The sequence below is a fragment of the Saccostrea cucullata genome, unplaced genomic scaffold, assembly GCF_032062105.1.
Source record: "Saccostrea cucullata isolate Sc308-1 unplaced genomic scaffold, CSIRO_AGI_Scuc_v1 ctg840, whole genome shotgun sequence".
In the NCBI taxonomy this organism is placed as follows: Eukaryota; Metazoa; Mollusca; class Bivalvia; order Ostreida; family Ostreidae; genus Saccostrea; species Saccostrea cuccullata.
In genome coordinates, this window is record NW_026921190.1 from 1 (window position 1) to 14,848 (window position 14,848).

Sequence of the window (14,848 nt, forward strand, 5' to 3'; positions counted from 1 at the left end):
TCGCGGATTAAGGAGATAATCCCTGTGTTGCAGGTTTGAATCCCTCTGAAGGACGTGGAGACCGTTTCTCCAATGAGACCGTATAAACCGAGGTCCCTTGTCGCAGTTGGTGCTGGCACGAAAAAGGTCCCTCACTGTGGAGGGGACCAGGGCCCCATTTTCTTTACAATATATGCATAAGATTTAATAATTCAATAATTTTAGTGTGGTTGTTGCCTTTTTTGGCTCCTTAACTCTGTCAAACAACCGCTGCACCCCTCCCTGTCGCTGTTGGTGCTGGCACGAAAAAGGTCCCTCACTGCTCAATGACCCAGGGTGTCGAGCAGCTTTCCAACGGCAATTGTTAGTGTTCCCATGAGTGAAAAATTGGAGCAAGGATCTTAAGACAGCATTTAAACACCTTTGGTTTTCGTTTCTTACATAACCACATTTAACGATTGATGCCTGTCTCCAGTTGGTAATACCCCCCCCCCCCCGTGCATTCTCCATTTGCAATACACATAACAACCAAACTGCATTAACCGAAATACAAATAAATATATAGAAAGAAAATATATCAAGTACTATACCTCAACTCCTTTTATTTTTCATTAAAATCAATCCACGATTTTCTATAATTAATCCATGTTTGATGATTAATTTATATTGATAAATTGTTTATATATACTGACATTTCCAATTTTCGGCATAGGGATTTATATATAATAACCCCATTGTAAATTACATATGAAAAAAATATAAACTACTAATCGAATAAATATGATTAAAGAATATTTATTTTATTTCTGTTTATCTTAACACATGTGGAATATTCCATGTACGAGTGAATAGGTCTTAGTGATGACGTATTACGCATCTTATGAACGATAACTCGATATATGAACGATAACTCATGTTCGACTTCTTTTACGCCATAGCATCTAGTCATTACCAATATCAATCCTTATACAGCCTGACGCCGTAACGTCAGGCAATAAGAGTAAAATAAATCGAAAATCAAAATAGAATAATATGGATTTCTATATGCTTTGGATTTTTCGTGGGTCTTAGGTGAGATGATTAAAGAATTAATTGAACAAAACAAAGAAAGCAGAGGGTGACCAGGGATGGGCTAAGTGATGTTCCCGCCAATTTTATTACGGATATCCTCGAGTCAACATGTACTCTACCACCTACAAAGATAAAACAGAACTGTTTTTAAAAAAATATACACTTTAATATTGATACCGGTAAATAAGAAATTATTGTGCTTACAGTTAATATGGATGTTAATGGTAATCAAAAAAACTTTCTCCAATATAATTTTATGTACTAGAATTTAAATATTGAAATTCACCTAAAGTAAAATACTGTGTGAGACTCATTTTACCGTTTCCTCCCTTGCTAAAACCAAGTACACAGAGGGCATAGACATAACCTTTGGCTATTCCACCCCGTAGGTGTGTTTACCAACAATGGAATAATCATTAGCTGATTTGATATTTTTTTCCCAAGAAGCCACCATCGCATATAGAAGTGAAACTAGTGCAAAACGAAAAAACGCATAAAAAAAGAATTCTTCTAATATTCCTTAAGGTCTATTTCACAATATCTTCCCCTTTACTTACCTTGTAACTCAAACAGTCACGCGGACACGCCTCTCCATTTGACATACACTCTGTTAGGCTCATCTGACAGGATGTCAACAACCTCGGGATACAGTAATGGCGCTGGAAGTAATACAAACAACATTTTACGATATACTTTGACAATACCCTCCTTTTTCATGACTGAATGAGAATATATAAAGCACATACTAAAAATCATATCCCCTTACGGTTAGGGTCCTTGGCACCTGATACATTAATCTGAAATATCCGTTTTTGTAAAATGAAAAAAAAAAGATTGACGTAAAATGAATTTATAAATTGCGAGTGCCCAAAATGAAAGAATTTAACTTAATGCGCAAAGCTTGTTATCCTTTTGATTAGAGAGAAACAGGATAAATTTTATTTAACGGACCTCAAAACCTTGAAAAACTCCTTTGATAGCCTCCCTTGTAATTGACATTGGATCCCAGGTTACCCATAATGCAGCAGCGTTATTCTCAGCCGATGACATTGTTGGACGAAGGAAGGGGACTGTAAAATTGACGATTTTTTTTATTTAAAAGTGTTGACAAGTACATCAGTGTTTTGTAACTTTCCAGAGGAGATAATTCAAATAACCAAAAATTTATCTATGAGATGTAAAATGCGCAAGTAGGAGGTTAAAATGTCTACTGTTAATTTCCATTTGAAGTCTGTTTGATGAAGTCAACGGGATCTCTTAACTTTAAAGTATCTCCATATACCACATAATTTATAAAAAGCTTTATCCAGAGACAGCTGAAAATACGATATATTTCAGTTTATTGCATACAGTGAAGAATCCACCAATCTTAGATTTCTTATTTCATTTAAAATAAAAAGGAAAAATCAACATACCTTATTTGGCGTTGAACATTCATTTGGTTTTTTAAATAAGGAAAACTACCGTGCACAACAATTTTCAAAATCTGAGATGCAAGCTTAAAAAGAATAATTAACGAATCAAAATTTTCATTAATTAAAACAGGTCACTATGCAGCAATAATCTAAAATTGACTTCAATAATTACCTAGTGAACAGGGAATGCTTACTCTTCCTTGGCACCTGATCCCACACCTGCTTTTCCAGAGGGCAATTGTTTTTGCCATGTTCACGATTCGTTTTGTTCATTCAGTTTATTAGATTGATCATTGTTCGTAATTTATTTTCACAATGCAAAAAGTCCTCAAATACTATGTACCGGAGCGACAAGATGGCAATGTCAACTAAAATAACACACAACTTATCGTATAATTAGTAAACATGGATGACTTACTTCTCTGTGAGGGATAGACAACGGTTGTCGTGTTTTTAAGGTCATCGCTATTAAGATTGAACACACCGTTTCACATCATAAGGTAGATTACAAAACTTCTCATCTTTGAGGTTTACAGCGTATTATTTATTTTTACCAGACACCATTTCTGAATAATATACTAGTTATCCGTCTTTAACATTTTTCAACAGATGTCAATTGACTTTGTGTGAAAGTACCAATCCCTGCACATAAAATTTAATACTATTTCATAACTGCAGGCTCTCATAATTTTTCATGTATTGTAAATAAAATAATTTGCTTTTCAACATTCCGCACTGGGAAATAATATTTATTGTTTAAATATTGTGTAAGACAAGCAAATTCCTATCCACATGCTCTCTCCTATCTAGGACCACTGCACAGGTCTTTCATTTGGATAAAAATTCCTTCCACCATACATACTTTCAAGTATGACAAAATTAAAGCATGCTAGACAAACACATACGCAAGGATTATGAAGTATTTGCGAATCATATCATTTTTGAAGGTTTTTTTTAAATAAAAAAAAAGATTCAATGAAACTTTAATGAACAGATTGAATTGAAGTAACACACATACGTGTTGAAATAGAATGGACAGCAACAATCCAAATCAATATCTTATAGCTAATTTTTACATCCATGTCTGATTTAATTGTAGCATGTACTGAAAAAAAGGAAATTTATAAAACTGCATATCTTGCTGTAGATTACATAAAACTTTAGTTTTAAACTTTTAATGTAAATGCCTCTTAATTATACAGGCCCACGGCAGAGGACCAGGGATACCTTGCTTATATATACATGTAATACTGAACATGCATTATATAATTAAGAAAATCATGCTGTGCACAAGCGTTTAATGTCACGAGGATAATTTATATATATTAACAGTTAAATATAAGATATAATTATTTTAAAACAGATCTTTAGTTTCTTCATGAAAGGAACAATTAATAGGTTTGCGGCCGAATTTTTGACGCTTGCGTCAATATATGTTTCTTGTTTAATTTGTTATGTAGTCGTTAATGATAGCTGCAGCTGCCACCTGACATTATAAATGTTTAATTTAATAGGAATGTGGGGCCCCTTGCTCTCTCTTGGACTTAGGAAAAGTTAAAATCCGCCACTACATTTCTTCTCTTTCAGTTTCTTTGAGTTGTAGCGGGAAAATTCTTGGCACATTGTAAAACGTGCATTATTTCTGCTAGGACCAAATCTTGTAATATTCTGTAGCCTGCTAAGTCTTTTGATGAATTAACATTTAACCATATTTTTGAAATTTTTTATATATGTACATGTATACACGTCATTTTAATATAAATAGGTACGACAAATCCTGTTTAAAAAGAAAAAGTAAAATTGTGCAATATACATAACGGGGTCTTTGCTTTAGACTATGCTCAACACATACTTCTCCGCACCTCAAACATCGGCTTATACGTGTATATACCTCTGTCGTTGGCTCGCGTATACACAGTGTAAACACGAGAAATAGTGCGTTTGTTTTAATTCATTATAATTCAATTTCTATGGTTATGTCTGAGTTTTGAGATAGATAATTTATTTACTAAATCAATACAAAACTATTAATTTAAATTGAAACAATCCTTCAAATTTCACGTTTTATACGTTAGAATGTCAAAAATTGACGCATTGCAGAGGTGTCTGAGAGATAAAACGACAACTCTGCATAGGATATTGCTCAAACATGTCTAAGTTTCTCAATATTAGGATTGGATGAGATATTTACCTCACTGGGAGTCATTCTTTATTAAAAAATTAATTTTATGTTTATTGTGCGTTCTTGTCAAACAAGACACTCTTTTTAATATACTATTATATTAATGTTAAATATTTTTATTTAAATTGTTTCAATCAGAAACGCGCAGCGACTTCAAACTTTCATATCATATGACTTGTGTGTGCGGCCGGTAATGATAATATAGGCACTTTACATCTTATATTGAAATTTTCAGCCTTCAGGCTAAGTACGTGAACATTTAATATGCACAACAATTATTATAGTAATTAGCTTTTGCTTATGTACGGCGATTTTCTATTTGTATCTTTCGTACATGTACAAATTCTACATGTAGTACAAATAAATGACTGTTAAAATCATTATTGAATAATTGACTTCTATATATAGACTAAAATCTTTCATTCTTATAAAAATTTGCCAAATTAATGTGAATTATTGTATTTCAAATTCGAATAATTTTAACATTTCTTGCACTATTTCTTTATATTTCTTATAAAGTATGAATTATAGGTTCTGAAATCTCACAGGATTTCGCTTCATAATTGTAATGAGAAATTTTTTTTTGGTTGCTTTTATGTCAGCCAATCTTTCCAAGATAGTTGGAATTTTAAGCAAGATGTTTAAATATTTATTCTTGCAAATTCTTTCTCATTATGTGCGAGGACGATAACTCGTACAACCTCGTACAATGGGATGCATACATATAGTTAAGATTGATAACGAAACGAAACGTTCGGGGAACATGCAAATTTATTCCAAGTTCTTGCTATCGCAGTTGAATGTGCACTTAAATTCACAAAGTTGATAAAATCAGAAGACCCATGATTATACAAATATAAAAAGTTAAAATACAAGACGAGACAAATAAATCATAATTAACTAATTTTTGTAGGAAGCAATATTAAATACTAGTAGTTCATTTATTTTGGATCCTCTTTCAAACACATGCATATCATTAAACTCGACTGAAACCAACTGCATGTCTCGGAATATTTTCGGGGAATCTATTACATTAAAAATCGACTTTTTATAAATTTGTGAGTATCTGATAACTATACCAATAGACACATTGTCCTCATCCTTTCCTTACGGTAATCATTTTTTTTTTTTACAAAAGGAATCCAGAGAAGGTTGTGATAGGTACAGAGTCGGAATAGTATCCTGTGCCTCGACTACGTTTGACCCACACCTTGTCTCCCTGATTAGCCTTAACACAACCAGGTTAACCCCTGTCTCGAAATAATCCTTATCATGCTTGTCGTGCGCCATTGTTCTGACCTGAGATTCTCCATTCAATACAATGTCCACCCAAATTTCATTTGTATTATAACTCTGTACACAGACAAAGAAGACGTAGTGCCCGTCCACGGGGGCCGTGAACATCCCTGTAGTGGGATTGTAACCTCCACCTGTATTAAATATTATCTTGGGGAAAACCAGTGTACTTCCGCTCCATGAAGTGTCCTGTGACGTTATACCCGCGGTGAAGGCTACTTTTGTTGACACACCTAAAAAACACAATAGAAATATTTCACTTTACTTTCAATTGATTTGAGTATTTATTTAATTTAATTTAGTATTAAATTACTACTAAATCAAACTATAAATATTAATTAATTTTTAATTAAATTATTGGTATTTAAGAGTGAATTCAAAGTTCAAAAAGTTAGGGATAACAAACAAAAACTAAATCGTAATTCCACAAACATCAATTGTGTATGAATAATAGTATTTAGTAAACTATAGAAAGGTGTAGGGTAATTATCAATAAAATAAATGTTAATTCCAAGTTGGGATCAATTTTGCTATTTAGTGACTACAATTTTAAATGATTTTTCAGCATAGAGAAGTGAGAAGGATCACTTCATTATAAGTAGGGATCTGACCTATAGGACCGGGCTTGGTTTTATTCTCTACAAAAAGCTTGTCGATTTCCGTTCTGATTAATGACATTAGGCTGAATACATATAACAATTTGTTTTTCCTAAATCTTTATTTCAGTGAGTAGAGATAGGAGGAACCCTTTTTATTGATTTTCTGAGTTTGTTATCTCCAAATGTAATAATTGATACTTTTCTTTACTTCTCATTGTGCATAAAGGTAATGTCTACTGCCTCTGAAATTCTATTCTTAATGTCTAGGCTATTTATCCGTGGATATAATAAAAAAAACTTGTCTTTAATGTGTGCAAATTATAAAGGCCTACATGAAATCCAAGTGAGTGCATTTACTGAAATATGAAGCCAAAATCAATGTGATTAAATTCTAAGGGATATATACAATTGAAATTCATCGCAGCTCAATGCTGCCAGGAATACCTGTATTGAGTAACACATAGTGAGTTATTCTTGTCCTCGGAGAAAGTGTGCTTATACTGAGGTTCGTTCCACCTGACTGACAATTGTACATTGGATTGTTACGATTTGATATCTCTTTAGTGTTTCTTATATCAAGAATGGGAATGCATAAGGGATAAACAATTGAAGGAAAAATACACAAGTCTAGAAAAAAATTAAAATAGTCTTTGAAAAGGCGAAATTTAAAACTTTATAAGTGTTGTACCAGGTGGATTCGAACCCCCGACTTTAAAAAGAGAGTATCCAAGGTATAAAAGTCAGCGCATATATCAACTGAGCTAGTCTGACTATAAGAATGAATGGCATAAATTTTGAGAAGATGTTGAAAATCTGGTTTCCTTATTTTTTGTAGGTTTTTTTGTGAATTTCGACCCCAGGGCAGGGGTGCCCCTAAAAAAATCTTATCTTAAATTATTCCTTACATCCTAACCTATCAAAATATCATTATTTTATTTAGGGACAGGCCTGCCCTGATGGACTTTAAGGCCAAAATTCATGCAAAAATCAACACTTTAAAGGACAAAATGGTGTTTCGATCAACTTTGGAAGTTTATTGTAAAGTTGTAAATAATAAATTTTAGGTACAAAAAACAAATTAAAAAAATTTAGACATATATCCGGTAGAAAACAACAAATAAAGATTGAATTTTAAATGTCACTTTTTCCGGGAAATTGTTCTCTCCTATAGGTCAATTCTTTTGTTAAAGCGAATACCCATCCTTTATAGATAACGCCGTAAATGATACAGAAGCCCCACTTAAACAAAATGTACAATGCTAAAAAAATTATCATTTATCTGTTTTTAAATACATACCACACTGCCTGTTGGTAAAATTCAATCGGAGCACCTCAAGAGATGACAAAGAAGACGAGAGTTTTAATTGTTCAAACTGAGTCTGTTTGAGTTCCGATTGTAGGTCTTCCATTGTGTTGTTCATATGATCTGTAAAAACAGAATAACGAAGATAAGGTGGGGTATGTTAATTATTAAGGTCTTCCGTTTCCAACGGAAGACCTTCTACTGATTCTGATGATTAAGATTATTCTTATTATTCTTTTTTATTCCTTTTCCTAGACGCCAACTTTGAGGCCTCATATTTCACTCATTTCTCGATGGATTTTGCTCAAATTTTCAGAGTTGATAGACGACACTAAATTCTATCAGAATGATGACTAAAATTTCAAAAAGTCACTTCCGGTTTTGAGTTATTTCCCTTTAAACGAAAATTTATAGGCTTTCGTTTCCAGACAAAGGCTCAGAGACGGCTAAAGCTGGAGCAAAAATTCTACTGATTTTAGATAATAGAAGGATTGAAGTTGTGCATAGTGGTTTTTGTTTTTCGATTTCTCTATTCAAGATGGTGCTATATATGGGTCAAAAATTAGAACGCCAAAAAGAGCGAAAATTTACACATATTTTGCTTTTTATCTTCTAAACTAAAAATATTTTGTTAAAACATATAGAATAAAATTTGTGCAGAATTACAAGATCTTTTGAATGATATCTCGAAAAAAGGGCTGACCCCTAAATTAAGGGATCTAGAGGGGCCAAAAGTTTTTTCCAGATATCTCAAAAAGTATTGAGAATTTGTTATACACCCAAGAAGCAATGTTGTTCAAAATGTCAAGTTAAATCTAATGAAGTCGTCAAAATGCGTCCGGCGACGTCACTTCCGGTCAAACCGGAAGTAGTCAGAAAATGCATATTTTTGCTGTTCTTGACAAGTTTTTGGGTAACATATATCACAAGAAGCACAAAACTTAATTTTCTGTCCATCGACATCACTTCCGGTCAAACCGGAAGTAGCCAAAAATAGCTTCTTATTTAAGGTTTTGATGCAAAATTGAAATTATAAAGTGACTGGAGACGACTAAGCTCATTGCTTTCTTTTTGATGACGTCACTTCCAGTCAAAACAGGACGGAAGACCTTCTCGTTGCTTTGCAACGAGCTTTGCTCTAGTTTCTCACTGTTTTCGTATGTTAAATCTTCTGTCATGTAGTAAATTAAGATTTTATCGTCGTTTAAATATTCCCCTATATTATGATGAAAACGGAGGGGACTATAGGTTTTTTTTTTATAAGCGTCTGTCAGTATGTCTGTCCGTCCGTCCGTCAGTCTATCTGTCAGTCTGTCTCACTTGGTTGTCTATCACAGGAACGATGTGATCCACCCATATCACAACTTGAGAAAAAACAGCTTTTTAACACTGTAAGCCAAGGGTTAATGAGTAGCGTATTAAAAATCCTTAAGAGCTAGCGGAGATGGGGTTATTCGCAATTTTTTTTCCAAACGCTTATATACCGGTATATTGAACTAACTTTTGGTAATTGACTCTACCTTCACGAGTTTAAAATCAAGTTTGCATTTTGTTCCGATTCAATGATATTTGCAGGAATCAAGGCATTTTCAAATTTAAATGGGAACCAGGTTACGCTTGCTGATAGGGGACTAGTATTGCTAAGGCAACACTCTCAGAATGCTTGTTGTTTATGACAGTGGAAAAAAAAACATGTTGATGTAATATTCCAAGGAAAAAACAGAAGTCTCAGCATGACGTATGCCGTAAGGGCGATTTTTAAAAATTTCTTCTAAAATATCAAGCATTAAGCAAGGAAAATTAGATTAAGAACCACAAGTAAGGGAAAGATTTCGGCTAGCAGGGCTAAAAAGTACTCTACAATTTTAATCATTATAAATAGAAAACCAGAAGTCTCTGTCGAGACTGAAGCTCTACTGGTTTGAACTTATAGCAAAGGAAGAGCACTGTAGGAGGAGTAGCATTTTGAAACAATTTTACAGACATTTCTATTTTTAGTAACCACAGCAACACCGTTCATCAAAATTAAAATTCGATATACAGAATTATGTATCTTAGAGTATTCTACTTGTGTGCCAAGTTATACTGAAATCAGACCAAAACTGTAGGAGGAGTAGCATTTTGAAACAATTTTACAGATATTTCTATTTTTTGTAACCACGGCAACACCGTTCATCGAAATCAAAAACCGGTACACAGAATTATGTATCTTAGTGTAGTCTACTTGTGTGATAAGTTATACTGAAATCAGACCAAAACTGTAGGAGGATAAGCAATTTGAAACAATTTTACAGATATTTCTATTTTTAGTAACCACGGCAACACCGTTCATTGAAATCAAAAACCGATACACAGAATTATGTATCTTAGTGTATTCTACTTGTTTGCCAAGTTATACTGAAATCAGACCAAAACTGTAGGAGGAGTAGCATTTTGAAAGAATTTCACAGAAATTTCTATTTTTAGTAACCACGGCAACACCGTTCATCGAAATCAAAAACCGATATACAGAATTATGTATCTTAGTGTAGTCTACTTGTGTGCCAAGTTATACTGAAATTAGACCAAAACTGTAGGAGGAGTAGCATGTAGAAAAATTGTTTACAGACAGACGGACAGACAGACAGACGGACAGACGGACGGACGCCGGACGCATTACTATCGCATAAGCTCTTCTGGTCTCTGACCAGTAGAGCTAAAAAATTAACAAATTTCAATATTTTTTGAGTTATTTAACTAGACATCTTTTTAAAAGCTAACAACAAAACTTGCATTTTAAGACGGAGGCTGGATGACAGCCTCCGTGTATAGGGATTGTCTTGCCCAAGAATGTAAACAATGTGGATTCACCAAGCACCATCTATCGGTGGAATTGTTTTCATTACCAGAGTCGCTCTAAAAATAGAATTCCCAAGAGTTTCACTGGTACACGGGCCGCCAGGATAGGCATAGTCTAAAACAAAGATCGCGTCACATACAAGTATAAACAAACAGTTCTACTTTTTCTAAATAAACAGGATTTGTCGAATATATTTAAAATGACGTGTATATAAATACATTTCCTACGGAATATGTATAGAAGATGTGATTTACTATGAATTTTTTATCAGACAGAATATTAGGAGATTTGTTCCAACAGACTATGATAAAGCGCGTTTTACAATATGCCGAACCTTTTCCCGCCGATTCTAACACCAAAACAAGAACGAGAAGAAATGTAGTGGCGGATCTAGAGGGAATTTGGGGGGGGGGGGGGGTAACATCCACGGAGAGTGTTCGAGGAGCCCCACTTATCAATTGTTTCTTTTATTAAAGTAAAAACTATATCTAATTACAGATAAGTTTAAACTTAAGTTTTATATTTAATTGTAAAAACTTCCACCAGAATTTGCCTGTATCAAACTAAGTGTGGAGACGCAGATGACTATGCAATGTACCTGTATTATGTATTGAAGAAAATCATGCAATGTTTCATGCAAATGTTTTATGTCACAGGGATAAATATAAGATATTTTAATAATAGATCAAGCATTTCAGTTTTAATGGAATTTTTTGTGCTTGATTGCTGTTTGTAATCTCATTTTTCATTTCTTTTCTAATTTCTTCTTGAAAGGACCGATAAATTGGTTTGCGGCCGATTTTTGACGCTTGCGTCAATAGGTTTCTTGTGAGTTTTGCAACCTGACAAGGATCGATGAATAAACATATTTTTATCTGTAGAAATATTTACAGTCTAGTTTTGAATTGTTTATTTGATATGTATAATTTTAGGAAACACATGAAAATAAATTTACACTTTCTACAAGCGGTTTGAGTGTTTGGCGTACCCTCACATTAGATAAGAGAGAAACAAACTCTGATATTGAGATCGATATGCATTTGTAACGTTTGACCCTTGGTTACAACCTAAATCTTGGTTCATAGGATTTATATGATTTATCACATTGTATCCTGATTAATAATTAAAAATTATATCTTCTGAAAATAAGTTGTCTTATTGTTATATCTTTTATCCTTATTTGCATTTGATAAGTTGTCTTATTGTCATATCTTTTATCCTTATTTGCATTTGATACTTGTGTTTTACCTCTTTCACATCTCAAACTTTAATTATTTGTTTTATATACAAGATTACATGTATTTCTTATCATTGGTATTCATGTCAATTTTTTTTTACCCTACATCATTGGTAAAGTGATTGTTTTAACAGAGTTACTGAAAAGCAGAAATCATAGTTATATATTTATAAATTTTTCTCTACGTACATGTAATTTGTAATCATTTCTCATTGTTAATGATTGTTTTAAACAGATAAACTGAAAAGGACAACCATTTCCACTGGTATACGAGTAAAGAAAGACATTTTTTGGGTTAAATCTGTCATATGATAAAATACTACATTTAATACTTCCAGAAATATTGATTGTCAAATTTGTCAAGATATTTCTTTGTTATTGTAAGCGATACTATAGTTCTCCAAAGACAATTTAAACTTGTGAAATAACAAGTCTTATGAATTTTATTGTTCTGTTTACATAAAGTAAGAAAGTATAATATTTTATTCCACTAAAAAAATTGTGTTCTTGCACGAACATTTTTTGCATGTTAATGAAGTTGTATTACTTAAAAAAAATTCTGTGTTGCTTTCAAGCTAGGTCACCCCATTTTGTATCACAAAGATTTAAGACAAACTGTACAATATTATACAAGTATTATTTTGTTCATGTCCAATTATCTGGCTGCTTCTTTTTCCATGTTGGCTCATATCAAAACACTATTACAATAAGGCCGAGAAATTTTGATTTTGGTAGCTGTTACATGTCATACACACATGTTATTATGTTAACAGTAGGTCTCTGTGACCTATAAATAAAATATCTTGAAATATGGAAACTCCCGACTGGCTGAGGCCTAGTGCTGAATCCAGAAATTCTGAAAAAGGGGGACCAGTTTGAGGTCAAGGAAGGGGCCCAGAGCCACAATTAAAACATTCATTTATCAAATATTGTGTATTTTTGGACTCAAAAGGGAGGCCTAGGGGGCCTGGAGCCCCTTTTAATTCCGCCAGTGGGCTCATGACCAGAACATACTAGACCTACATTCATCAAACCGGGCCTGGGGGCATAAAATTTAGACAGGCTCACTTTTGATCTCAGTCTCACTATATATTCCTTAAGTGAGACTGAGATAAAAAGTTAGCCCGTCTAAGTTTTATGTCAACCAGGCCTAGTCAATTACTGTTTCTTACGTTGAAAGGTTTAATATTGAAAGTATCTGATCTAAATAACAGTGAATTTTAATCAAGGTGAAGATGAAATTATAATATCCCAACAATCTCATGAATATTGGAGTATCCTTTTAAAAAATGTTGAATTGAAAAAAAAACTACACATTATTCCTCATAATATTCTTAACAGCAATGTATATTTCTTTTTTGTGTTCTCTCATACATGAAGCCTCCGTCTAACAGTACTTTCAGTACTTTGATTTTATATTGTACTCACCAGATAAGGAATCTGTCATGGTCTGTTGATTTTTCTGAAGGTCAGTTAGAGCCAAACTCAGTTTATCATTGGCTGATCTCAGTTCTGTGTTATAAGCCTCCAGAGAATCATTAAGTCTCCCTGATATCAATTTGTATCTGTTGTCAATGAGTTCCGGAATATTCTTGTCGATTTCCAGACTGTGTTTATGGAGGTCCAGAAGCGTAATGGACAAATACCGAACTTCAGTTTTAATGTCTGCTAAGATACCGGACGTGTTCTGTTCAAACACTTGTTTTCCTTTAGCAGTTGTGTTTCGAACACTCGGCGACTGGCGTCCACCATTGTTAAATTTTCTTTTAAAGACTCAATATCCTCATTACATTTGGTAACTTTGTTGCTTAATCGATTGTTTTCCAGCTTAAGCGATCGCACCTCTTTCTTCAACTCGGATATTTCTCTGGTGGTTGTTTCTTTCAGCGAAGATATCTCGCTTTCTGAAGACACGAGACTTTGTTGAAGGGACACCATGTCTTTCATCAGTGCGTGGACATTTTTCACCAATGTCATTCGGATCAAGGTCTCTTGATTTAGTAACTGTCGAAATACATCGACGTGTTTAGTATCAAGTGAACCGAAGTCTAAGTCTGTTGAGTTTTTCATATTGCCGTCTGTTAGAATTGAGAAAGCGTGGGACCCAAACAAACTTATTAAAACAAACGAGAAACACGATACATGCTTCATGTTTGAAAAATAATAAAGAAAATCAGGCAAACCGAATTCTATTCACTTTTTATACCTGATGAGTTCTTCATATTTCCGTCTGTAAGAACTGGGAAAGCTTGTGATGCGATCCAAACAAGCTTATTAGAACGAACGCAAAAAACACAAGAAACGTTTCATGTTTGAAAAATAATCAATAAAATCAGGGAAACCGAATTCTATTCACTTTTTATACCGACTATAATGGTTTCTTTAATTAATGTCAAACCCCCATCCAAAAATCTTAGATAATTAAATTATAAATCAAAAACAAGTAAATTATTTCCTGAGCATGTTTAGGCATCCATCAATAGTTTTATTTCACTTCACAAGAAACTGCATCAACATTTATGCATGATGGTTAAATTGACACCAGATCTTTTAAGGCTAGCAACAGATTTCTACACAGTAAATGTACTGTATATATTCATAAAAATGCAGGCTTAATATTTTAGCGGCTTTGGCACAGACATTGATGCGCTAATTTATGAATACCGCCAAGAAATCATATATAAATACAATATAAAGTGCGGAAGTGTGTGTCACAAATTGACGAATACGCCAACTCAATACAGAGTGATGGTGCTTAATTATGAATACACCAATTTATGTACACATGCAGTAATTTAACTACCAGGTGTAAACCCACCCGGTTACTAGTTACTTCAAATAAATGCATCAATAAAGAAACATTTTAACATCTAATATTCTATTGTTTAATGCACAGTAACATGGGACTATTAAAAACAATTACTGTG

General features: G+C 33.4%; 1 protein-coding gene across 1 annotated transcript; it reads right to left on the bottom strand.

Annotated features, from left to right (window-relative positions):
- Positions 1-1,136: 1,136 nt before the first annotated feature.
- Positions 1,137-13,991, bottom strand: LOC134259412 (uncharacterized). The gene is made up of 7 exons (XM_062741997.1): positions 13,764-13,991; positions 13,350-13,659; positions 7,840-7,968; positions 5,781-6,176; positions 2,002-2,120; positions 1,608-1,709; positions 1,137-1,172 (listed from the first exon to the last, which is right to left on the bottom strand). The coding sequence occupies exons 1-7, from the start codon at positions 13,989-13,991 to the stop codon at positions 1,137-1,139; spliced, it is 1,320 nt and encodes a 439-aa protein (XP_062597981.1).
- Positions 13,992-14,848: the final 857 nt, after the last annotated feature.